Raw genomic sequence first — 25,225 nt, 5'->3', positions numbered from 1 at the left:
TCTGTAAGGGAAGACGCCGGGCTGGAGCCAGAGCAGAAGTCACACGGCTGGCCCCACCCGTCGGGGGCTCACACCTGAGGGACGGGCCTGCAGACCACCCGACAACACAATCAGGGAGGAAAGGGACCTGGGTGCGGGAAGGCCGTGACTGCAGAGGTGGCAGGGCCGACCAGCCCTCCACCAGCAGGGGGCCGGGGACGGCAGGTGAGTCCAGCGGAGACGAGGAGCAGGGATCTGGGGAGAGTACACGAGCTCGGGGCGGGGGACAGACACGGCAGCCGGCGACGGGGGCCAGGCCGAGGGAGAAATGCACGCACACAGAAGCTGCAGACCGCCGAACGGAGGTGGTCAGGGCACCGGTTGGAGCAGCTGTGAGAGGCCGAGGGGCCACACTGCCTCCACCTGACTGGGGAAAAAAGCAAGCAGTGGCCAGGGGAGACCTGAGAGTGTGGGGTCGGGGCCTTTCCCAGAAAGAACTCCCAGAGACTTCCAGCTGGGGCCCAGGAGACGTCTAGGACATGACGGGATTTATAAATCGAGGCACAGAATTGGGGACACGTTAGATTTGGAATCCCTCACCCACAAACGGGGACAGAGGCCCCGGGAGCACTAACACGGCCCACGGAGAGCACGCAGGGGCACAGAGCTCAGTACGCCCTTGGGATGGTCCCAGGAGGGGCGAAGGAGGAGAGAAGACCGGGCAGTTACAGGGCTGGAGAGCCTCGAGTCAGACACTTGGCTGGGGGCTGGGATCACCTAGCAAGGCTGACAGTGCAGGAGGGCTCCAAGGCCAACACCGGAGTCGGGGCCAGGGGGCAAAGCACACGGTGCCACTGGGACGACGGGAGATGGGGCACGTGGCAGGGGCCTAGTGCCACCTCCATGGCAGGAACGGCCTCTGCAGTTGGGCTAAGCAAACAGGAGAACCCCAAGCTCCCGGACGCCGTGAGGGTGAGGGCAGAACGCAGCAGCATCAGACCTGGCTTCGCCTCGTGGGGCACAGAGCCCCGGCAGGTGCGGGAAGGGGCAGCACAGGAAAGGGACCGGGAGGGCGACAGGAAAGTGGGAGAGGGCTTGCTCTGGTGAGAGGAGAAGGCACTCCCCAACACGAGGTGGGAAAGGGAACGTGAGGCGGGGAGGGCCGCGTGGACGCTGCCACCCCCGTGGGGGACCCGTGGGAAGAACGAGACAGGGAGCAGCCCAGGCCAAGTCTCCCTGCTCTCCCCGGGCTCTGAGAGGCTATCAGCTTGAACCCTGGGGAGGTCAGCACTTCAGGGACCTCGGTGAGCAAAGGGAGGAAAACCCCCACGCATCTTCAGCTCTGCATCTCAGAGAAGGGCGCACGCGTCCACACAACAGCAATGCTCCCCGAGACGGGCCTACTCACCCTGCCTGGATGAGCTCGTTCAGCTTCGTGGCATTCTTGTCGTCCATACCTAAACGCAAAATAAATAAACGTGAGCACGGAGTAGTTCGGAGCAAACTGGGTCAACGGTCCCAGGTGGTCATCTTCAAGTAGAAAGCAAACACCCCGGTTCCTTTACAGAACATTCGGAGATTTCCAGAACACAACTCCTCCGGCAGCTGTGGCTCCTCCGGCAAAGCCGGTGCTGAAGGGGCCACCCGCACCTGCACGGCCCTCCTTCCCTCGGGACTTTCTCAGGGGAAGCAAGCGCTGCCTGCCTCCTGCCCAGACCCCCAGAACGCTGCACCTCTCCTCATCCCTGGCCTCCGAGCTCAGAGACTCGCTTCTCAGGGCGCCCGGCAGGCACACTTCTCCCTCTGGGCACGGTATCGTCGGTCGTGGATGCCTAGGTGCCCGGGGTGGACGGATGACAAACCGAGACCCTGTGCGTTCACTAGAGCAGACGCCACGCTCCTCTGCCCTCCCAGGGTTACTGCTGTCCTCAACAGAAGACACAGGGACAGAGAGCACACGGAGGTGGTGGGGGTTTGAGGGTCATTGCAAAATTCTTTGGACTCTTCCGTACGTTTTGGGGAAACGAAATTAACAGGCCATAAACACACATCCAGGCGGAAAACCAAGACAAGAACAAAATCCTTAGAGCGGCCAGAGAAAAGTGGCGCATCCCCTCCAGAGGCGCAAGGACACAACGGTCAGCATGCTGCCTCTCACCAGAAACAGCGCAGGCCAGAGACGGGGGAATAACAGCTTCAAAGTGAAGACAGGGAAAACTATCAAACCGGAGCTCCACATCCGGCAAAAACACCTTTCGAGAACGAACACAACCTAAGGGCTCCCGGGTGGCTCAGTCGGTTAAGCGTCCGTCTCCTGATTTCGGCTCAGGTCATGATCTCACGGTTCATGGGCTCGAGCCCCACGCTCGGCTGTGAGCTGACAGTGTGGAGCCCGCTTGGGATTCTCGCTTGCTCTCTCCCTCGCTCTCAAAAATAAATGTTAAAAAAAGGTTAAGAAAAAGAAAAAGAAAACAACATAAAGCTTTACGGATGACTCACCGCTGAAAGAATTCACAGCCACGCGCAACAACCGCATGGCGAGAAAGACCAACGCGAGCCCTGCAGACCGAAGGGAAATGGTGCAGAGGGAGCAGCCGCTGGGAAAGAGGCGCGGCAGGGGGGAAGCAGGTGCGCAGCCAAGCAGCCGCCCTGCAAAGAAAAGCTGCCCAGACACACGGTGTCTCCCCGGCCCCCCAACACCAGCCCCTATCGCAGAAGAGCCCCCGTGTGAGACTCAGTCCCGGGGGCAAGAAAACCTGTCACTTAACGGCCCAGGAGCCTACGGTCACTCGTTTTCATCCAACTGGAGCGTCCTGAGCCCCAGGGACAACGCCCAGGACAGGAGCTGCCACGATGCTAGACACGAGCAGCGTGTGTCCGAATCCCAGGAACACAGCAGGGACACCACGTCCGCTGCTTCGGGATTCGTGAGTCTGGAGACCTCAGGGAGAAACAGGCGTGTCCACCGCTGGCATGCCCTGAGCACGCTTCGTGCACAGCCCGGAAGCGGCTCCCAACGAGCAGTCACGAGAGGCTGTGGCCTGGGGGTGCCCTGCACCAGGCAGTACCCCGAAGCCTGCCCTTCCCTGCAGACTCACAAAACGACACAACAGTGTCCCCGCAAATGGACCCGTCGGGGGAGTGTTGTGGGGGGTGGGGCGCTCAGGCAGGGCCTCGTGGGGTGCGTGTGCGAGAGAATGTGCAAGTATGACGTGCAACTGGGCTGGGAGGAACCGACGAGGCACCACCGGCAGGACTGGGTCAGCTGAGCTGCGGGGCGGCAGGAAGAGGTGCTGAGGTCCAAGTGCAGGGGATCCTGCGATAGCCAGGGAGGGTGACGGTAAGCCGCCTAAAGTTAGGGAGCAAGGCGCTGACAGATCAAGGCCAGAGTCACGCAAAGTCAGACTGGCTGAGACACGGGCACGGCAGGGACAAAGAAGGGGCCCCGCACACCACCCACCAGAGGACACGGGCGGGGAGCCAGGCTGGCCTATGCGGAGCAATCCATAAACGCCCGTCCCCCCCTCCTCTGCTGCTTCCACGCCCCTGCCCCGCTGCCCCCTCTGAGCGGCCCCCTCGCACGGTCTCATGGGGCCTCGGGAGCAGCCCTGTGGGTGAGCACTCTTCCCCCGTGCGATGGTGGCCAGGGGCACCTGCAGAGACCAGCGCGCCCCTCTCCTCGGAGGTCACACGGGGAGGCAAGGTCGGCCACGAGCTGCTCGGCGCCCCAGGAAGGCCAGAGCAGCCGATGTCTATCGGAAATCTGGGTGCAAGGAGACGAGCAGCGAGACACCCGCGGAGGGACCTGGACCCTCCCAAGTACCAGTGTCTCGGGAGACCAAACGTGAGGCTGTTCTCGTCTACGGGCCCAAGGGGTGCCACAGGCTCAAGTGGGACCACGTCCCCAACTGGCGCCCGGACAGGTGCGTTGGGTTTTCCGGGAAAACTGAACGCGGACGGGTACTAGGGAAGACGGCAGCACGTCGAGTGGTGACAGGAAGGCGGGCACGCATGACAACATGCCTGGGTCTAGGACGCCTGAGCGAGAGGGCGCGCACGTGTGGGGAGGGGTGCACGGACGTGGCCAATGTCAACGACACGCCGGCCTGAGGGAAAGTGAGGGTCTGTGGGGCCGTGGTGCTCGCCAGTGCACCACACGTAAGACGTTTTCAAGAGTCAAGTCGGGGAAAGAAGAGCTGTGGCAGTAAAGACCCAACGGCGACGGTACGGCAGGCCCCGTGAGGAGCAGCCACACGTGCGGGGACCCCCTGGAGCCCCATACTCACAGCCCCCAACCTTCTTCCGCAGCTCGCCATAGCAGATCAGACCATACAGCTCCTGGGACGACTTCTTCAGCCCACGGGAGAACACTGAAAGACGAAGGACGGACAGCATTAGGGGGGAAGACACACACGCCTGGGTCGGCCAGCTCGTGGCACGGGAGGGGTATGCGGGACATTGACTCCGGGGACACGGAGTGGCGAGCCCACAGGAACACAGGGCTGCTTTTCAAATCTGCAAAGTGAGAAGTTAAACAAGAAACCTGGGGAGGGGCTAGAAGATGAGTGATGTCCAGGCAGCACGATGGCCCCCAGGAGGAGAAACGGGGGGGGGGGTGTGGCCAGGTGGGGGGGGGGGGGGGGGGGGGGGGGGGCGTGACCACTCAATCTGTCACGTATCTCTCTGCGCACACACAGAATCCGCCCGAGTTCCGTATGAGGCTGGCAGTCCCAAGACTGGGGAGGTGGGGTGTCGGACCATCTCTGACCGCTGACCAGCCCGCCCCGGGCCCCGGGCCACACGGAAGAGGAGCCACGGCCCCTACGATTACAAGTATTGACACCCAACTCCTCAGCAACAGACCCCCTTCATGGGGAAGCAATGCATCCGGGTCAGACGCCACGCATCCCCGCCCGCACCCTAGGTCCTGGCCTCTGGTGTGAGCAGAAGGCTTCCAGAAGCTCCTGAAATGACTCAAGACAGACTCGGGACAGAATGTGTCCCTTTCACACACCTCTCTTTCCTGCTGAGCTGTTGCCTGGAGCCGTCCTGGACCCAGACAGCATGCAGCGACGGCAACACAGAAGGAGGGCAGGCCCTAGGTCCCTGGCACCCGCCTGGACCGCCTATGCGCTAAGGTCTGAGACGCGAGAGAACCCTTCCATACTACCCAAGTTCCACGGCAGCTGCAAGCAAACTTGGATACAAGTTATCAGCCCAGCCCCAGCAGTCTGGTGGCTCTTATGTCGCCTCACAGAGCCGTGACCGGTGCACCTGAGCCTCCACTGTCCTCACGACTGCTCTCTCCGCCTTTCCAAAGTCACCCACGTGTAATTAAACCACCAGGCAAGGAAAACTACGATATATCAACAGCTAGAAAATAAGACCTCGAATAAACGATCTAAAACAAAAGCTCCAAACCTCGCACAGGCTGCGAGGAGCCGGGGACTGCTAACACCACCGGTCAACTGCTCCTCAAGGTTCTCCTGACAAAGACACAAGGTCTCACTGGATTCCCACAGGAGATCGCTACTAAAGATGCTTTAGGGTCCGCTGGGCAGAGGACGAACAAGCACGGGTCGTACCGACAATAGAACGGTGACAGCCATACAAGGGAACGAGGCTCTAACGCCCGCAGTGACGTGAATGCACAAAGACGACGCGATGCTCGGTGTGAGAGGTCACACGCAGAAGGCCACACGCTGTTTGGTACCGTCTGTGTGAAGCGTCCAGAGCAGCGAATCTACGGCTGCAGCGGCTGAGGACCGGTGGGTGGCTGGGCAGCGCCGAGCCTTGAACTAATGCCCGTGCGCCACGAAGGGGCGGCCGGCTGCCACCAACGTGCACCAACGTGCTCGCTGGGATTGGCCAGAAACCCAGGCGGAGCCGCCAGCTCAACGGAAAGAAGGCTCTTCTCGTGGGCCACTATTCTGAGACGCCAAGAAGCACACAGGTCAGGTAAAGGACAGCGGGGACGTGGGCCACCCCGTGCAGAAGGCTGGGTCTGAGCCCGCAGGGCCTGCTGTGGAACCGACATGAGGTGCAGGGGTGGGACCCGAGAGCAGCGGCTCGTCCACCCCTCGGCCCAGTCGGGGAAAGAACCAAAGAGGAGTCGCACCTGCCGGGACCAGGGGGGTTCAGGAGGCCATCTAGGAGGAGGAGGCGACAAAAACACAGAAAATCGACCCTAAGTGCCTCTCAAATCCGACCAAGAAAAAACCCCTGTGCGTGGTACTGCATCTGCCCTGGGGACCCGAGTGTCCCCAAAACAGTGGCCACTCTGCCCACAGTGTGGTCGGCATGAAAGACAGTGTGCCCACCGGCGGTCCTGGAGTCACCTCCTCCCTCTCGCCCCGCAGCTTTCTCACGTGAAGAGAGCTTTCCGGGACCAGCCCCCGGGGCAGAGCCCCCTCTCGTGGATGACTGAAAGCCGCTAGAGAACAGGATGTGCAACAAAAAAAAGTATAAAAAAAAAAAACACAAAGAGCCAAAGAACTACGACTGTGCCTGCGGCCGCTGGCACAAAAACATCTGTGAAGATGATGGATGTTGTCGAGTCTCGGACTCGACAGGACCTGGACCGGTGGTGATGTTTTCAAATCAATTAGAGATCCAAGCAGCGCTCTCAGGCAGGGGTAAGCACAGCCAGCAAACCCATGGACGCCGTGGGGACAACCTGGTCAACGATGACACGTGGCTGACTGGCCACCACACACCCAGGCCAGCAGACGATCTTCCGTGACCGGTCACGTGGACACCGAAAGCAAATGAACAAAATAGTATCGGCAAGAGGGCTGCCGACTCTGACCGGGTGGTCCCCATCCACGGAACGGGCAGGCCGCTAGAAGGTGCTGGACCCACCCATCGCTCTGTGATCTGCTCCGCCCCGAGGCGCCAGCGGAAGGCGCTCCAGCAGTGAGAAACGACGGCGCTTGCTGGCCGGACAGCAGCTCAGCATGGCCACCCCCTGGGCACAATCGGGCACCGCACACGAGGCCTTGGTGGGAAGGCAGACGTGCCGCGAGGGGGACGAGACGCTCAAGATGAGACGCAGCTCGTTTCACCTGTCGTGTGAATTTACCCGAAAAAAGGATTTCCGGAGGAGACTGCCGTGTGGACAGGGACGCCGCATTACTTAACACGAGAAGTGAGGTGCCGGTCTGAAAGGAAACATTTGCGGTAACGCCGACTCACGGAAACAAGGGTGAACAGAAAGCACACGGAGAAATCCCACAGTGGCGGGAGAAGGTGGCCGGCAAGCCGACGCACAAAGGAGGGAGGGTGAGCCACTGTGCTGAGAACGCGGCGGGGGCGTCTGGGGAGAGGGCGCTGGCTCGGCCGTGGGGCTCGGCTCCCCCGCTTACCGTTGGGAAAGGATCTCCGTGTCCAAACCCGGGTTTTCTCGTGTGCCCTCGGGGTGGCGTGCTCAGCGAGCACAGAGCGGGCCAGCCCGCAGACCACAGGGGGCAGGGAAGGATCCAGGCCCGGCAGACGCGGCCCCGCTGTGGATCTGGCGACGTGAGGGGCAGACTAGGAAGGGCAGGACCAGACGGGGAGAAGAGCGATGCTCTAGAACAGGACCAAAGGGGACCAGGCGGTGGGGACAGACCCCAGAAGCTCTGAGGTATGACCAGCAGGACTCTGACTGGCGGGTGACAGATGTCCACAAAGATTCAAAGGGAAGAAACTTCAAGGGACGGTGTCAGGTGATAACCGTGACCATCTGGAGCTTAGGCGCCCCCTCCCCAAGGGCTCCCAGACGGGCCAGTGGCAGCGAGAAAGGATTCCTCTAGGATAGCGGTCGCCAAATGCAGGCCAAATGCAGCCCACGGCCTCTTTTCGTGAAGGAAGTATTTGGGGAACACGGCAATACACACGTGCGTACATCTGGTCTACAAATGAGCTAAGGCAGCAGAACGTGGCGGTTTTGTTAAAGACGGTAAACCCCGAAGCCCCAAACATTTACCATCCGGCCCTTGACACAAAGGCACACCCCTTGAATCGTGCTCTCTGGGCCTTTCTAAGGTCAGAGGAGGAACCCCAGGTGCCGGGGGGGGGTGGCCAGGGAAGAGGGGCGGATGGGTCACCCTGGGTGGTGCTGGCTCCCGCGTGACTAAAATACACCCCAAAGTGCCGAGGGAACGGCCCACAGGCGGGGCCCAGGCGGCAACACGGGAGTCCCCAAGGGCTGACACAAAGGGCTCACGGCAAAGGCTCAAAGTGGGGATGACCACCGCCATCTAGGTCGTCCTACGTGAGGATTCGTATTGTTTACACAGAAGGGTCAGAAATGAACGGAGTCGGTAGAAGCAAACGTCTGGAAGGACAGAGCTACGAGAGCGGCTGTGGAAATGAAGACCAGTGTCGAGAAAGGTGGAATCAATGATCAAGTGCTGGCGCGACCCGTGGGGACAGAGGGGTGGTCAGAATGGCTGCTCCGAGAGGGACGTCAGACCCGCACTGGAGGATGACCCGGGTGGGTGAACTGAAGACAGGGCTACCCAAGCCTGGCCTCAAACCCAGAGGTGAGCCTCGGGAGAGCCAGCCCTCCACCCTGGCCCTGCCCAACCCCCGCCCCGAGGAGCCACCATCGGGGAGAGAAGGGTGGGCGTTGGCTGTGTGTGCGCGTGGTGGGGGGGGGGGGGGTCCGATTCTGGCCTGCGCACCTGTGGCCACCTCTCCTCATCCACTGTGGTGACCTCCCCTCCCAGTGGGGGACACAGGCCCAGAGCACGAGGAATGCATTCAGCTAAACGGCCGGCGGTCACCAGAGGTACCAGCAGCCGGAGCACTGTGAGGCACCGGAGCCCTGGCAGCAGGGCCGGGTGAGAACCACGCCGCAGTGTGTCTGATGGGTTTGCTGGAAACCAGCTCCGACCGGGAGCCGGCCGCGCCTCCCACCTGCCCAGGAGCCAAGCCTCGGCACACTCACCGTTATCGAAGTCAATGTACTTGGTGATCTTGTGCCACGTGCGGTAGTAGAAATGGCGGACCTGCTCTTTGTTCTTCACCATGCTCGCGGGCTTCCCTTTCTTCTTGTACTTGAGGGCGATGTTGTTCTGGATGGCTTCAAAGTCTTTCCCGTGCTGGAAAATCAAGCGCACGTTAAAGGCACAGAGCTTACAACAAGGCAGGCTTCCGTACCACACAGACGCTTCCCGGGAAAGGAGAAAGCCGAACGGACCGTGCAGCGGTCAAGCACGTGTCCTTCACGGCATCGGCTTCAACCTCGCCTCTCCAGAACCTCAGGGGGTTTTTTGTTTTGTTTTTCGTTTTTCTGAAACCCCAAAGACGTGCGTGAAGACTGAGGTTTTAAGTGGAATAATGGATAAGGCAGCAATAGTAACTCAGGGATAAAACTGTCATAGCACGGGAGACCAAAGAGTAGGACCCCAGAGCAGGAGGACACAATGCTCATGGCTCAGATGAAAAGGTTAATGCCCAGAGTCCCCTAGAGACCACGAGAGAAGACAGCACCATGAAGACAATTGTGCGAACACAGAACAGAAAGACGAAGGAGCTCAGAGTGTTGTATACCTGACCTCTTAAAACAATGCAACCATCCAGAAACATCCTCGCTGCTCTGGTCAAACAAAATGCATCCTATACTCAAATACGGGCCGCAAATATAAACACTCAGAGAACCACAGAATATGCTCTGAATACATCTACGAGCCATCCTTCCTTCAACATCTTCGTGCAAAAGCTGAGAATTTCTGAGAATTTCAGATTGGAACTAACGCTCCAGAGAACACCGACACCACCAGCACTGTGCCAGAGCTGCAGATGCCATCGAAGCTGAGGCAGTGAGGAGTCCTGGGGAGAGTCCAGAGATGACAGCACGCCAGCAGCACTGTGCACCCCCGGCACCCATATCTTGGTTTCTAAATCCCACTTCCCGAGAGGAACCGGGGCCTCTTGGAGAGATGGGAGCAGGGAAAGTACCAGTGAGGCTGGAATATCTTGCTGTGCACGGATCCAAGTGCCGACGGCACCACAGGAGCCTGGGGGAAGAACACAGGAGGCAACCTGAAGAGGCTCCCAGTGGCCAAATCTGCCGCAATATGGGCAACAAGACCAACAATGGTGTGAATAGACTGTGACCCAAAGACTAGCCTACATATCCCTGAATCCACATGTAAAGGAATTACTGAATTCACACCTAAATAGGGGAGACAAAAGAGCTTTTCCTTGAATGAGATTTCCAACTAATAAGTGTAGGAATAACTAAGTCAGAAAATCGTGATGGACAAACGCTGTAACAATGGTTATTTCAGATAAGAACTGGCATTAGTGGCTAAAGTTAGTGGGGAAAAAATGAAAAACGGGTATTTATTTACGTAGCCTCAAAGTAAAAAAAAAAAAAAAAAGACCAGGCAGCACAGGACCTGGCAGGTGCCACCTGAACGCAGTCACCAGGGGTCACACCACGAGGACGGGACAGGATGCACCCAGGACAGCCCACACTCCCGTGGCTTCCTTGACAAAAGTGCAAAGTGTGTTTAATCATAAGGAAAGCTCAGAGAAGCCCAGAGCTAGGGGCATTCCACAACCTAACAGACCACAAGTCTTCAAAGGGTCCAGGTCTTGAGAGCCGGAAGGAGGTCCCCAATGGAGTGCTCAAGAGTCACGTCCACTAAATGCAACATGAGACCCTGATCCAGAACGGACATCAGTGGGAACACCAGCTAAACCTAGTAACACCTGCGGGTCAGTAAATGCTACGGTCCCACGTCGAATCTCATCATGCTGGCCCCACTGAGGTTACGTGCACATCGGGAAAGGTATATGGAATTCTCTGTACTCTTTCTGCAAGTTTGTCCTCCAAGTCTGAAATTCAAAGTTAAAGGGCGCCTGGGTGGCTCAGTCTGGTTAAGCGTCTGATCTCGCAGTCCATGAGTTCAAGCCCTGCGTCAGGCTCTGTGCTGACAGCTCAGAGCCCGGAGCCTGCTTCGAATTCTGTGTGTCTCTCTCTCTGCACCCCCCCCCACTCGCACTCTGTCTCTCTCAGATATAAACATGGAAAAAAAATTTTTTTTAACGTAAAGTTTAAGAGGCATCGGGGTAGCTTAGCTGGTTAAGAATCTTACTCGTGATTTTGGCTCAGGTCATGATCTCACAGTTCGTGGGATGGGGCCCCGTGTTGGGCTCTGTGCTGACATCATGGAGCCTGCTTGGGATTCTCTCTCTCTCCCTCTGCCCTCTGCTCATCCCCTGCTTGCTTTCCTCTCTCACTCTAAGTAATAAGCATTTTTTTTTTTTAATGAAAAATGAAAGTTTGAAAAAGAACTCGTTCACTGTTTAAAAAAACAGCTTGGGCACCTGTGTGGCTAAGTTAGTTCAGTGACCCACTTTGGCTCAGGTCATGATCTCACAGTTTGAGTTCGAGCCCTGCGTCAGGCTCTGTGCTGACAGCTCAGAGCCTGGAGCCGGCTTTGGATTCTGTGTCTCCCTCTCTCTGCCCCTCCCCTGCTCATGCTCTGTCTCTCTCTCACTCTCTCAAAACTAAACATTGAAAAATTTGAAAACACACACACACACAACGGCAGGTAAAACACAAAAAGGCGTCTTCGATGCCCTCCTCTGGGCGCCCCGCTCCCCGCAGGCCCCCCCCCTCCCCACAGCCCTTGATCAGAACCACAATGGAACGCGTGCAGACGGCCTCTCCACCTCTTGGCTTCGCTGCACGGCGGGAACCAAACCCACGAGGCACACGCTCTCAGTGGGCTGGAACCAGAATCTGGGTTTGGTGATTCCCCATCCCGTGTTCTAAGACGACGCTGCCTTCCGAGTTCCTGGGGTGCCTGTCAGCATGGACTTCCAACTTTTCAAGCTCCTGTTACACTTCCCTAATCAGAACGGCCCTTTGGGGCGGCTTTTTCGCACCCTGGCACCGCTCCCACACTCTGTCCCGCAGGGGCCTGCACCCACAAGCTACCCGGGGAGAACTAAGGACGGGAGCCTGGCCACTGAGGCGGAAGTCACAAACATGAAAAGGGAAAACGGGAAGTCGGCGACAGGCTTTGTGAAGAACCAACCGACACCGAGCGGGTAATGACGTCAAGGATGACAACAGTGATGTCAGCTCCCTGACAGGAACCACGGCCCACACCCGTTGCCACAGGAAGAGTCTGGGACAGGCCTGGCCCGTCTGCGTCCCTCCCGGAACCGTCCCGAGTTTAGTGGGTGGCGAGGGTGGCACTCCTGCCTCTGGGAAGTGTCTGAAACAGGAGACAGCACAGAAATGTCATCCCCCCACACAAACAGGGTGACAGAGGCTCCGTGCCATCACTAGAGTCCTGCACGGGTCGGGCTTGAGACTGCCCCTCCCCATCCCTCTCGGTCATGACAGCTGCTCAGTCCCTTGTGCCTCTCTGTGCCGAGCTGGGTCTGTGTCGCTGGAAGCACAGCTGAGTCCCACGTGTGCGTGGAAAAGGCAGGAATGACTGACACACACTGCAGGGGCCCCTGCGCCCCTCAATCCAAGCTGTTCTGTCACCCCCCCAACCCCAGCTCGTCAGCCCTACATCAGGGCCTCGCCAGGGTCCCGCCGAGCCCACGTCAGACACACAGCTCAGCGGTAAAGCACACACTAGTCCTCTCTCTCTCATGCACACACACACACACGATACGTGGGACACCCAGTCCCAGCTGGGGAAAGCATGAAGTGACCAGAAGTGTCAACTATTATGGTTAATCCAGGATTTCAGGAGATCTCAAACACCTCGCTGGCGGAAAAAGTACAACCAGAAAGCCGGCCCAGCGACAAGGGACTGAACTAATTTACCCAAAGACAGGCGGGGCGGGTCACTGCCAGGGAACCCTCCCCGCGCTTTTTAACAGACGAGCATATCTTCTGCCCTCATTCTGCACCCTGGCAGCCAGACCCCCACAGAGCTGCACCCCCCGCCACCCCCTGGGAAGGAGGGGCCACACCAAAGCAGCTAAGGTTTCAGGTGAGGGTCAGCTACACATTCAAGGACAGTCCTCGGCCCTCCGGTCTTCTACGCCTAACACACAACTTCAGGGAGGCCTAGTCCGGGGACGTGAGTATACAAAACCAGCCCGTGCCGTGCTCTGAAACCGTCATGGAGAGGGAAAGAACACACTTGACCTGCGTGAGGGACTCTGCACCTGGCAGAACGAGCCTCAAATACACACTCCGTGATCTCCCTGGACGACTGAGTCCCTCGGCATGGACACAGTGGCCTCCTCCAACAGGGACAGCAGAACCGAAGCACTCCCCGGAGGGAGAAGGGCAGCCAGGGGAATATTCTGCCATCGGCATGGAGTCTTCCCTCCGCGCGGCTCTAATCTCTCCAAGGACACTTGGGCGTATCAGCTCCAAAGCCCCTTTCTGCCATGAGCCCTGTTTGCCAGGCTTGGGAAGACTTTTCCATCACTCCCATTACTTCGCTATTAAAGGAATCAGGCTCGGGGCACCTGGGTGGCTCAGGGGGTTAAGCCTCCGACTTCAGCTCAGGTCACGATCTCAAGGTTCGGGGCTTTGAGCACCGCGTTGGGCTCTGTGCTGACAGCTCGGAGCCTGAAGCCTGCTTCACATTCTGTGTCTCTCTCTCTCTCTGCCCCTCCCCTGCTCACACTCTGTCTCTCTCTCTGTCTCAAAAATAAATAAACACGGAAAAAGTTAAAAAAAATAAAACAAAGGCATCAGGCTCGCTGACTGAGCAACCCACTCATGACACCGCACCCCAATGAGGCAACCTACAATACCGCACGTACACGGACGTTCACTCCAGCGCTACTTATCACAGAATCCGGAAGGAACCACCCCAATCAACAACACGAGGACGGTTAAACAGAGCAAGGGATGGATGCAGGGTAAGCACTGAGGTGCTGCAGGCCACTAGTGTCTGCTGTCACTGCTCGATTTGGTCACTGTAGTCAAAAGCAGCCAGAAACCACGTACAAGTGAATGGATGTGGCTGCGTCCCAGTCAAACTTCGTTTATAAAAACAGTGAGCACACAAGCCGGTTTGTTCTCACGTGAAGTAGAATGTTTTTAGGCGTTAACAGTATACCGAGCAAAAGAACTATAACATACCACGAAAAGGTACTTGAGATTAGTAAAAAGGGTATGTCTGGGGCGCCTGGTGGCTCAGTCGGCGGAGCGTCCAACTTCGGCTCAGGTCACCATCTCATGATTCATGAGTTCGAGCCATGCTGACTCAGGTCATGATCTCACGGTTCCTGGGTTTGAGTCCCGCATCAGGCTCTGTGCTGACAGCTCAGAGCCTGGAGCCTGCCTTGGATTCTGTGTCTCCCTCTCCCTCTGCCCCTCCCCGGCTCATGCTCTCTCTCTCTTTCTCTCTCTCAAAAATAAAGTAAATGTTGAAAAAAAAATTTTAATAAAAGTAAAAAAAGTATGTCCACTATGGTTGCAAATATTTGGGAGTGCAAAACAGAGAAGTGAGAAAGGTTGGCAGGGAGCACAGCGGGGAGCACGTCAGGGAGCACGGCAGCCTCTCTTTAAAGGGACATTGGGATTGGGATCGGGGCAGGGGCGGGGGGGGGGGGGGGCAGCTTCTATTTTTAGGACTTTCCATTCTGTCCCAGGTCAGCTGTGACATCTCTCAGGGTTGAGCTGCCTGCTCTGACTGATGTGCCAAGTGTCCCCTTGTCCCTCCCTGTCAGGGACCGACCAAGCCTCCCGAGTCAGCCCACTCAACTGCACAGGGAAGGCACAGGGACAGGACAGTGCTCTTCAGGAGAGAATGTTCCTGAGACAACAGAGAGACTCTTGGAAGAGAAGGAAAGGAATCCAACAGAGACGCTTCCTAACAACCACCTCACTCTTAACCGGCTTTTAAAGTCACACGGTGAGGACAAAGGGCGAGGTCCATGGCGAGGCATGGGTCTCGGGGACCCACGCCTGCAGCCCATCAGGGGCTCCCCACCGAGCTGCTGAGCTAGGAGATCTGGTAGCCACGTGGCTAGCAAGGCAAAGGCAAACAGGGAAACGCGGACAGAGGCGAGAGGCTGGCCGTGCCGCCTGTCCTGGCCCCAGAGCTCACCTCGTACAGCCCCTCGAAGAAGGTGTTCTTGTCCTCTGTGCTCCACGACTCCCACTGCCGCCGGGCCTTCTTGCCTTCTTCCTTCTCACCGCCTGATGACCCCAAGTTCCGGGAAGAGGAGCGGGAGCCCCCGGCAGGGGCGGCAGGGGCAGCAGGGGCGGCCCCAGACCCATTTCCAGACGACGATCCGCCACCGTCGGCTCCTTGGAGAGAAAGAACTATACAGTGATCTGTCCTGAAGGCTGCAGGGCTCGGGGATGCCCCGCGGCACCCGCATCAAGGGTGGCGCCACACGGGACGGCACCTGGGACCCACCACTTGCCCGGTGGGGCTGTTCACCGATGACCTCATGCTGACCTGACCTGACTCCTTCCGATCTTTTTACAGAGAGCAAAAGCAGAAAGAGGTTTCCGTGGACCCACTGAGAGAGCACAACGTCCCCACCGGAGGCAGACCGCCCTTTGCCCCGTGACCTGAAAACACACGTCACGTGTCACAGCATCTCTCTTTCTCAGATGTGTCTGGGGTGAAGTAATTCTGGTTTTTCCAAACGAACGCAGTGAAATTCAAACTCAAGAAAACATTTAAGCATGTGTGAAATACCACCTTCTCTTAGAAACAACCCATACTTCAGAATGCAAATCACTTGATGCCTTTAAAAGAACCTTTAAAAGATCTCAAAGGTCCTCTTTGTTGAACAACTTCCACCGACAAAATCTGACATTCCAGAGTGACCGGACAAGCCCGCAGGTGCTCTGCCAGCAACAGTGACGAGTCCCGGGAACGCACGCTGAACGGGAAGGGCACGGCGAAGTGTGACGGCTCGGCACTCCCGGGGGAACGCAGGCAATCCGCGAGGGGCAAGGGTCACGGATAGAACACGTTTACGACCTAGCCCACTCCTCCCACCCATCTGGCTCCTTCCTCAGAGAGAAGGGAAGCCCCCGCACACACCCACGATAGCCGGACTCTCCCTCAGGAACCTGTAGGACCATCGGTGGGGAGCAATGCAAACTCTCAACGGCTGGGGACGGGGGTAAAGTAAGACCATAAAGATAAAAGCACTTGGGAAAGCAAAAGCGAAACCAACGCTGAGTATCGTGAAATGCTTTCCCGGTGAGATGATCGTAGGCTTGTCCAGGGAGGCCGCCTCCCCGCTCACTCAGGCAGGGCCTCCCGGCGAGGCTACGCCCACCTCACCCCCTCGACAGGCGTGTGCCTCCAGATCCGGGGCAAAGACGGGGAGTTCACAGCAAAGCACAGGACGTGCAAAACTTTAAGCCCACTGATCCATCTCCGCTGGCCAAGACCACCCTGGAGAAACACGAGGCGTGGAGCGGGGGTGGCCTGAGGGACGGGGGGAGGCAGGGTCACCGCGCACCGAGAGGTCTGCCGGACGACGGCTCCGTGTCGCTGTGCCGAAATAAGGAGCATTTTCCCCACGAGTCAGCCCCCAGAAAGCAGAATGCGTTGTCACACATGCAGAAAGATCACGTGGCTACGCAGAATGGGTGGGATTCTCTCACGTGGAAAAGCGTGCAAAAGTTCAGGGACTTCAGAAGCCAACAAGACTAGGGCCCAGAAACCGCCGTTTGTCACCGCTGCCCTGTCCAAGTCACTGCCGCTACCACGAGAGACCCTATACACACACTAATTAAAACTCAATAAAACACAAAACCCATACCCTCGGTCACACCAGCCACGTTTCTAGCGGTCAGTGTCCCCAAGTGGCTAGTGGCCCCTGTGCGAGACAGCACAGACTACTTCTACCTTGGCAGGAAGTGCCAGCGTGGTGTCCGGGAGCTTGATGCCCACGGTCCCAAGCACGCTGTCGGAGGGAAAGACGCAGTCAGGGTTTCCCAGCGCGCCCCGTGTGCCTGCCACTCATTGCGCCGCCCGCGTCCTCCCTCCTCCCAGGGGGCTGAGGGTGTGCTCCACACACATCTGACTTCGTCCATTCCTCACCAAACCAAACCCAAGATGTGACCTAGCGAACAAACCCAACACCCCCCAGGACGTCTCCGACAGGCGGCGACCTCCGAGCACACCTGCCGGGACACCTGGCTTCACACCATGCCCTGTAGAGCCAGAGGTGCTTCTCCCGCCAGGGCACCGACACCCTGAAACCCAGGCACTCGTGGCTGATTCTGGAGCCTGTAATTCCTGAGGTGTAGCGATCCGAGGAAGGGCTGGCTGATCGCCCCTGCGCCACCCACAACAAAGGATTTCAGAGTCCTTTTCAACCTGTGACGAAACGTTCGCTTAGCTCTTTTTCCAAAACAAGAGCGACCCGCCCGGCAGGCCTATTGGTGCACCCGGGCCGCCGGCTCCGCCAGCCCACGCCTGGGGCTGCATGTGCTCGGAAGTCACACGCGCGTCTCTGCGGTCTACGACGCAGGCAGCCCGCCAGCTCTCGCGACAGGTCCCCGATCACGGCGCTGGGGAGACTCCAGACCAGGGGAGCGAACCCTGAAGGCCAACAGGACCGAAGCGCTTCCAAGCAGAAAGGAACCTCAGGGACAGAGCGCAGAGTAAAGCGAATGTCTGAACATTCCTGTTCAAGAAACAAAGCAAATCACGCCAAGTAACCATTTCTAACGTTTGGCGACCATCACTCGAGACCTCGACTGCTTCGTGAAAGTCAAGTAGAATCGCACAGCTTCATCGGGAGAGGACATGCTGTCCGGCCCATCCCCCAAATTCCGGCTGAGGACGGAAGGCGCCTCATCCCGGCTCATTCAAGCCCTCAGCTGCAGGCAGAAACAAGACGCAGGAGCAGAGACACTGTGGCAGACCGTGACGCTCGGCCCCCGGGAGACGCCACCACCAGTGCAGAAACATTCAGATGCCAAGAGCGACGCGTGAAGGGGGAGAGGGAAGCCAGCGAGGACAGAGGGGAGCTGCCGCAGGGGGAAGAGAAGACCGCCGTGAGCAAGACCGGGTCGGGTATGGGGGCTTTCTCAGGGCTGGGAGTGGATGCGCGCAGAGGACCAAGGCCCACGCCCCAAGCGAGGCCACAGAGAGAGCGAGCGAGAGCCTGCGTGATGAGAAGTCAGCGTCCAAGAAACCTGGAGGGAGGGGCGCCCGGGTGGCTTAGCCGGTTTGAGCCTCCGACTTCGGCTCAGGTCAGGATCTCACGGTTCGTGGGTTCAAGCCCCGCATCGGGCTCTGTGCTGATGATGTGGAGCCAGTTCGGGATTCGCTCTCTCTCCCTCTCTCATCGCCCTCTCCTACTCACGCTTTCCCTCTCAGAAATGAATAAAAACACTTAAAACTCAAACAAACAAACCTAGAAAAAAAACGGATCCCAACGGCGAGGTCGCAGACGGCAAGAACAGGCTCTGACCTTTCTGTGCCCAGGCCTGGCACCGGGCCTCACAGCGGATGCTTGACGAGACCCGGGGCACCGCAGGAGAGCAGGTCAGAGGCCCCCCGCCAGGCCCCGAAGCCCAGTGCCTCCAGAACAGAGCTCACCCTCCCTCTCAACCTGCTTCTGTGCCCCAGTCCTCCAGCTGCCCAGGGGCCGCCCAGCTTCTCCCCATTCCCTGGCCAGCCCTGTACCACCCCTGAGTGAGACAACTTTAACGGCCTCCTCCCCCGTCTCCAAATCATCAACCCTGGCCACGGCCTGCCCTCCAGAGCGTGCACCTGACAAATGCACACGTGCGGCCGGGGCCTGCCGGCTGTGGCGGCCCACTCCCCGCCGGGACGAGCTAGGCCGTCTGCCTCCTGCATGCGCGCCCCCCCCCCCCCCACGCCTCTGCAGGAGCCTGGGGCACCATCACTCACGCCCCTCACATCACCGGAACGGAAGACGATGCCCGCCTTCCGAATGGGAACACTGAGGCACAGGGACAGTGGCCTGGCGGGCATACCACGCAGCTGCTTGGACCAAGAAAGGAGCGTGGATTTCTATGGCACCTTTACAGCGCGTTCGAATGCTTTACTCCTTTCTGTCTTCACAGTGTGCGGTTATTATCCACATTTCAGAAACGGGGAGACCGAGACTCCAAAGGCACGAAAGCCCCGAGGCCTCCGGGCAGCTAGAACCAAGCCTCTTATTCCAAACCCCGGCATCCTCCCCTCGAGCCACACAACACAATGGTGGCTGACACCCGCGTCGCACACAGCTGCTTCTGTATTTTTACTACACACCGAGCTGAAAAATCCACGGATTTCAGGACGGAGGGAACTTGACCTCGACATCCTTCCCTCAGCCTGCGACGCAAAAAGGAACGGACAGGTTCAATGACATGCCCAAGCTCACGTGGCAGTCAGCGGCAAGAGTTAGGACTGGGGAGCTCGTGTACGGCTGAAAACAAAACCGTGGGACGTGACCAGGTAAGACACAGAAGACGCACTAACTCGCTATCCTGGACATTTCCTTTCGAGTCTGGGGAGCCTCCTTCCAAAGGTATGAACGCGGAGACTGACAGAAGACCCGCACCGCGAGGTGCTGCGTGACGTCCCTCGAGGGGGACTCAGGCGGGCCACCCCGCACTTCGTCCACCCTCAGCTAGAAAGACGTTCCAATGTTCGCGGACGGAAGCGCATCTCCAGGCGCCGGAACGCTTCCTCGTGGCCCGGGTCTGCGGTGAGAAGGGATGGGGACCTTTCAGAGGCCGAGCATGACACATGCCGGTCCGTTCACCTGGCCGCCTCCGGTCACAACATGCCACGGTCGAGACAGGGGCTGCTTCTGTGCCCTTCGTAGCACACGCCCTCCACGTCCGACGCCACAGCGGCCAGGCTCACTCTTAGAGCCCAGCCGTGACTGAGGGGATGCCCTCGCCACCAAGGCCGGAAGGATGACGTGGAACAAGGCCATTCCCGGGCAGGGCGCTGCGTCAGCAGACGTGGAGCACACCGGTCTTCCGCAAGCTGCTCGCCTCCACCAGGACGCCTCCCCCCTGCTCGGCCTTTGCCGGGTCTCCACAGAGCACAAGGGACACCGCAGCCGTGCCGTGGGAGCCCCTGCGTGGGGTCCCCGCCTCCGAGACATCCTCTTCCACGAGCCGAAGGTGACCTGGACCCGCACGGTCCCGGCGCGTGTCCCGGGCCCCGCCCGCAGCGTCTGCCGCGTCTCCAGCCTCCACACGACACCCAGCCTCGACCTCAACGCGCCCGGGGCTGGTCTCCCTCCAAGGCACACGAACCATACGCCTTCTTCGGCGAATGACGAGATTTTCTGCAGGTAACTCTCAAGACCCCAGGCAAACACAACACCCGAGAATCTCTTCGGCCTTTCGCACGTCGGACTTCGGCGCTAACGCTGCGGTCACGCGACGCAAGATGCTTGCACACGCCACCGCCCACGACAAAGCTCGTTGTCGCGTTTCTTCTGTTCTCTTTACCACTCTGTGTAACCCAAAACGTTTTACCGGCGTAAAACGAAAATCCTACGGAATCCTCGGTGGGCCAAGGGCAATTCCACAAGCGGGCGCCGTAGAAACGGTAGTTCTGATGTTAACAGCCAGCGAGGTGTTTGAAAATTAGCTCCACCTTCGAGCGTTGGCTCGATGTTGCCTTATCTACTCGCCTATGCTCTCGGTCCGGCTCTTTAACGTGAAGCCAGTGCAGTCTGTATGACCCTGAATTCAGTCTTTCACTGAGAGCCCCTGGGCTACGGGTGTTTTCCTCTCTATCCCGCACAGCTTCCTCAGGGCCCAGATTTGAGGTGGCCAGGGACGCAGGTCTCCTGACCCGACGTGCGGTCGGGGGTCACAAGGCAGCACCGTGTGTCAGGGCTACCGTGTCTTCTACCGTGTGCCCCACCACATGGGGCGCGGGGGGGACCACCCCGCCTTCCTCCTCCTCTTCTCCCCAAGAGGTCTGAGAGCTCTTGGCACAGCCTGGTATCCCTGCCCAGGCGGCCGCAGTGGGCTCCGTACGGTCATCGCTGAAATTTTTTTTTTTTTTTAATTTATCTGTTTGAGAGACACAGAGAACCAGCAGGGGAGGAGTAGAGAGAGGGAGACAGAGGATCCGAAGCAGGCTCTGAGCTGTCAGCTGACAGCCTGAGGCGGGGCCAGAACTCACAAACCACGAGATCGCGACCTGAGTCAAAGTCGACACTTAAACTACTGAGCCACCCAGGCGCCCCAACGCCGCACCTGGTTTTATTCAACGTCACTTACCGACTGACACTGGGCACAAGAATCCCAGGCCTGGGGCCTGGCCCAAGAGCCCGAGAAGCGACAACACGAGCGACCGGAGCAGATGAGGAGCAAAGCGCCGGTGCCGACGGACAGAAAGGCCCCGGGGGGAGGGGCGCACTCTGACCACGCCCTGCGCAGGGCTCTCCCAGAGGCCCACACACACAGAGCTCCACCGACTTTACAGAACCCACCTTCCAGAATGCTCTCTTAAAACAGAGGACCCACGTCCAGACTGCAAGCTGACCCCTTCATCCCTCAACGTTACCTTAACATGGCTTTTGCCACTATCTCAGCCGACCCATTCGGAAAGTAAAGAACCTAACGTTTGGGCCGCTGAAGGGACCTCCGTTTGTCCCACAGCCGAACCGGCCCCACAGCAGCTCCGGGAGTAGAACCTGGGTCTCCCAACTGCCGGCTCACCTCTCTTTCCAGTATAGTATTCGTCTCCCAAAGGCTGACCCCATCGGGGTGGCAGAGCTCACGTGATGTCTTCTAAAAACACCTAGAAGCTATGAGTAGCCCACGGTTTGTGCAAAACACATGTAAGTTCTGCACAGGGATTTGCTGATTCCCCCAGAACGAGCACAGAGAAACCAGGTGACACAGCCCAACTGTGGAGCCCGCACTTTCACGACCAGCCTGCCCGCAGATGGGTGGAAGGAAGGGTCTCGGGCAGGGAGCAGGGGAGAGGGAGGGCAGCAATGGAAAGCGAGAGTCTACTCTGCACCCGCCTCAACTGGCCCGACAGGGCGGGTAGCAGCTCAGGGGCGTTCCTGGGACCTCTCTCTCCCCCTCCCCACAGGTGACACCTGCCCGTGTCCACCTGCCCAGCCTCTCTAGCTCCCTAACCTCAAAACTATCCACGTTTCCCGTAACAGAGGCGTCGGGAGATTCTTAACGACTTACACCAGGGCTTAACGGTGATATTTACTGCACCGAGGCAGACGCTGGCGTTATCCCCGTTCACAAAGAAACCAAGCCTCCAAGAGAGAGACAGGTTTGCTCAGTCACCCACATCGCGAACTGGCCAAAGGCGGAAGAGCCTCGAGAGCTCTGTGTCCTCGACCTGGTTCTTACAGATATGTGAATTCTGGGTTTCAGGCTCAAACACATCCTTGGTTTGCGGCTTACCTTCCGCTTAGGTGGAGCACGTCATTCAAACAAAAAACTTCAGTTTCTGCGCCCACTTGACACTGAAGTAACAGATATGAGATGCCCGGCACCTAGGTGCTAAATCCTGACCTTTAGAATTCAAAAAGAATTTAATGCAGGATCGTGCTAGAAAAAAGTCACTGTTTGTTGAAGTTGACAAAACACAGTCCTCTTGCAGAGCAAGAAAACAGCACTGCGGACAGCAATCCAGGGGGACTTCCTTCCCTCCACAAGACCGTCCCCCCCCCACACTCACCGCAAGCTTCGCACGCCTGTCTGCAAGCTATTGGCCAAAGAACCGCCAACAACCAGACGAATGGAAATCTCATTTTTTGAAAAAACTAAAAAACGCTAGGACTGTTCATTTCCCCCTGGATCTGCGCTCCACACCCCAGGTGGAGATTTCCACAATCTGTAAGACAGATGCCCCTCTAAGAAGTGTCTGCAAAAGTTACGGGGCACACAGTCAGAATCTGACCTTTGCTGGCTGCTAATGGAGATAAGCAAGCAGAGGTTCCCGAGACACGTGGGGGGCACCGTGAAGCGTAGAGCCAACATCAGACCCCACCAGGAAACTCCAGGCTCAACCTTCCCTGTGAAGCAAAGCAGACGTGCTTCCTACTCCTCTCCTAAAAGCCACCATTACGGTTTGACTTTACTCTCACTCCGGGAAATATCAGCTTGCTAAAATAAGAAAGTACGTAGCTCCCAAGAAGCACATATCCTGACAAGCTTCCATTTTCCTAACGGAAAGTTGATCGCCACTCAGAGCCACACTCTGGGACAAGAACCGATGATGTGATGTGAGGCTCCTCCAGGGGCCCTTCTCCATCGGAGCCACGCTCTTCTGGGCAAACGAAAGCAAACCTCCCCTCATCACCTGACGGCTGTGAGTCTAACCACACACCGAAGCCAGAGCGCCGCGGCACCTGACGCACAGGTGGCCATTTACAGGTGACCGAGGGCTTTCACTCGGCCCGTCCCACGTGAGCAGCCACTGCCGTGCCTGGTTTCTCAGGGGAGTGGGCGCCTCTCTCTGGCAGATTCAAGGAGCCAAACAAGCAGACGAAAGGTCAGAGGGCCAAGTTGGCAAGGCCCTGAGCTCCGCCAGGGCTTCTGAAGCCACAAACCATTGACGGCATCCCAGGGGCTGAGCTGACTTACACACCTGTAACCAGGAGCGGAAAAGCTATTTGGTTTACACAACAAATAAAGCAAATTAACGTTTTCCTAATTAACTGACAACTCTCAGACCAACGTAAATGTATGTGACCCAAGGTTTAATTTCTGAAACGTGCCAAATTACCGCACACTTACAACTTTGCTTACATCCAATCTACCAAAAACAAAAATTTGGTAAGGCCAGGATGATTTCAGAGGCCGGCCTCCTCAGATGAGGACAAGGCAGAACTCCGCTGAATCGTACACATTTGGCACACGTCTCCAAACTGGGTTCTTTCTCCGTTGGTTTCTGAAATCTTTCCTTCTTAAGATGATCAGGGCCGTCTAACAAATTTCACTTACCTTTTCCCAAGGAACTAAACATAAGGCTTTTTTTCCTGAAAAACTCATTGGAGCTTTGTTCCATTTGCTACCTGTAAAAGTGCTGCAGACTCGGCCTCGAAGGAAAAGGACGTTAAGAGCAGCTCTCTTACAGAGAAAAGCGGTACACGACGGAGAACGAACACAGCAGCAGCAGCACCACGGCGCGGCTCCCCTCCCGGTTCTGGAAGGGACCCTAGCGAAGCTGCACTACCATCCATCGGGTCAGAACGCAGGGCCAACACCGCAGACGGTAGGTATGTCCCAGGCCACAGATGTTCTCACTACCTCCTGCCCCAGGGGACAGCCTTTCGTGGCGCCCGGTGGAAAGTCTAAGGGCTGCACCCCCGTGTCCTCAGCACTTTTGAGCCTAGACTACAGGAGGCAGGGAGCGATGGGCCCGAGTCAGACTCTGTGATCCGTCACTTTTGGCTTCTTATCAAATGAGTTTCAAAAGCCCACTCCTTTGTTGTACGTCCACCAGCTCGTGTCCAGGAAAGAGACGTGGTAGGTATTTCGCCTTCCCTCTCCCAACTATTGTCTGAGGTTTAAAGAGCCCACCGTGTAGGTCACCGAGGCTGCTTTACCAGGAAACCCCCCCAGACTCAGGAACCCATTGTACTTGCCCAGAACGCATACTCACTGCCTCTTCCCGGAGTTTCAGCACGGAGAGCAACAGCCTCTTGGGAGGAGAAAGGGGACACGTCCCCTGCCCAGTGCCACCTGAAGCGAGCGGCAGCGCGCGCGGGGACGCGGGCGGGGGTCCCTCTGAGCCACCCCCCACCCCGGGATCCGGGGCACACCCTGGAGGAGCGGGGGTCCAGTACCTTTTCCTCGCGGCCCTGAGCCGCCGGCGCCGCCGCTCCCCCCGGCGCACGACGAGTCCTTCCTGAGCCTCTTGCTCTGCGGCCTGACGCTGGACCGGAGGAAGTGGTGCTGGTCCTGCGGGCAGGCGGGCGGCGGGGACGGGGCCTGCGGGCCGCCCGCGGGCGCAGGGGGGCCGTCGCCGCCGTCCCGGGGGGTCCTGGCGTCCCTCTTTGTGCCGCCGCTCTCCTCGGCCGCGTCCCCGCCGCCGGGCCCCTCGCCCTCCAGCGAGTCCTCCTCGGCCGACCGCTTGCCCAGCCGCTTGAGCCCGTCCTCCCCGCCGCCGCCGCCGCCGTCTCCCAACTTCACTGTCATCCTGGCGGGGCAGGGGAGGGGACCCCGGTGAGGCGCGCGCCCGGCAGCCTGCCCGAGAAGTTTAGCGCACCGATGCCCTCTCAACATGGCCGCCGTTGTTTGTTCCCGATCCCCTCCCGGCCGCCCGCCGCCGCCGCCGCCGCCGCCGCCCGGCCCGGCCCGGCCCCCGGCCCCCGACGC

At 58.4% G+C, this 25,225-nt stretch overlaps 1 protein-coding gene across 3 annotated transcripts in view; it reads right to left on the bottom strand.

Moving 5' to 3' along the window:
• Positions 1-25,225, bottom strand: part of CRAMP1 (cramped chromatin regulator homolog 1) — a 57,295-nt gene that overhangs the window by 29,656 nt on the left and 2,414 nt on the right. For 2 of the 3 annotated variants that reach the window (XR_007459252.1, XM_049637243.1), the window contains exons 1-5: positions 24,694-25,062; positions 15,015-15,217; positions 8,912-9,065; positions 4,266-4,349; positions 1,388-1,436 (exon numbers count right to left, since the gene is read on the bottom strand). Coding sequence is in view for 2 of the 3 variants with exons in the window: in XM_049637243.1 (XP_049493200.1) it covers positions 1,388-1,436; positions 4,266-4,349; positions 8,912-9,065; positions 15,015-15,217; positions 24,694-25,045 (842 nt within the window). In the remaining variant the exon portion in view is untranslated. Of the gene's footprint in view, positions 1-1,387; positions 1,437-4,265; positions 4,350-8,911; positions 9,066-15,014; positions 15,218-24,693; positions 25,063-25,225 lie in introns of those variants that run through there. The other variant, XM_049637244.1, reaches the window with a different exon arrangement.

The sequence above is a fragment of the Panthera uncia genome, chromosome E1 (assembly GCF_023721935.1).
Source record: "Panthera uncia isolate 11264 chromosome E1, Puncia_PCG_1.0, whole genome shotgun sequence".
In the NCBI taxonomy this organism is placed as follows: domain Eukaryota; kingdom Metazoa; phylum Chordata; class Mammalia; order Carnivora; family Felidae; genus Panthera; species Panthera uncia.
This window is presented reverse-complemented; position numbering and strand designations above follow the sequence as displayed.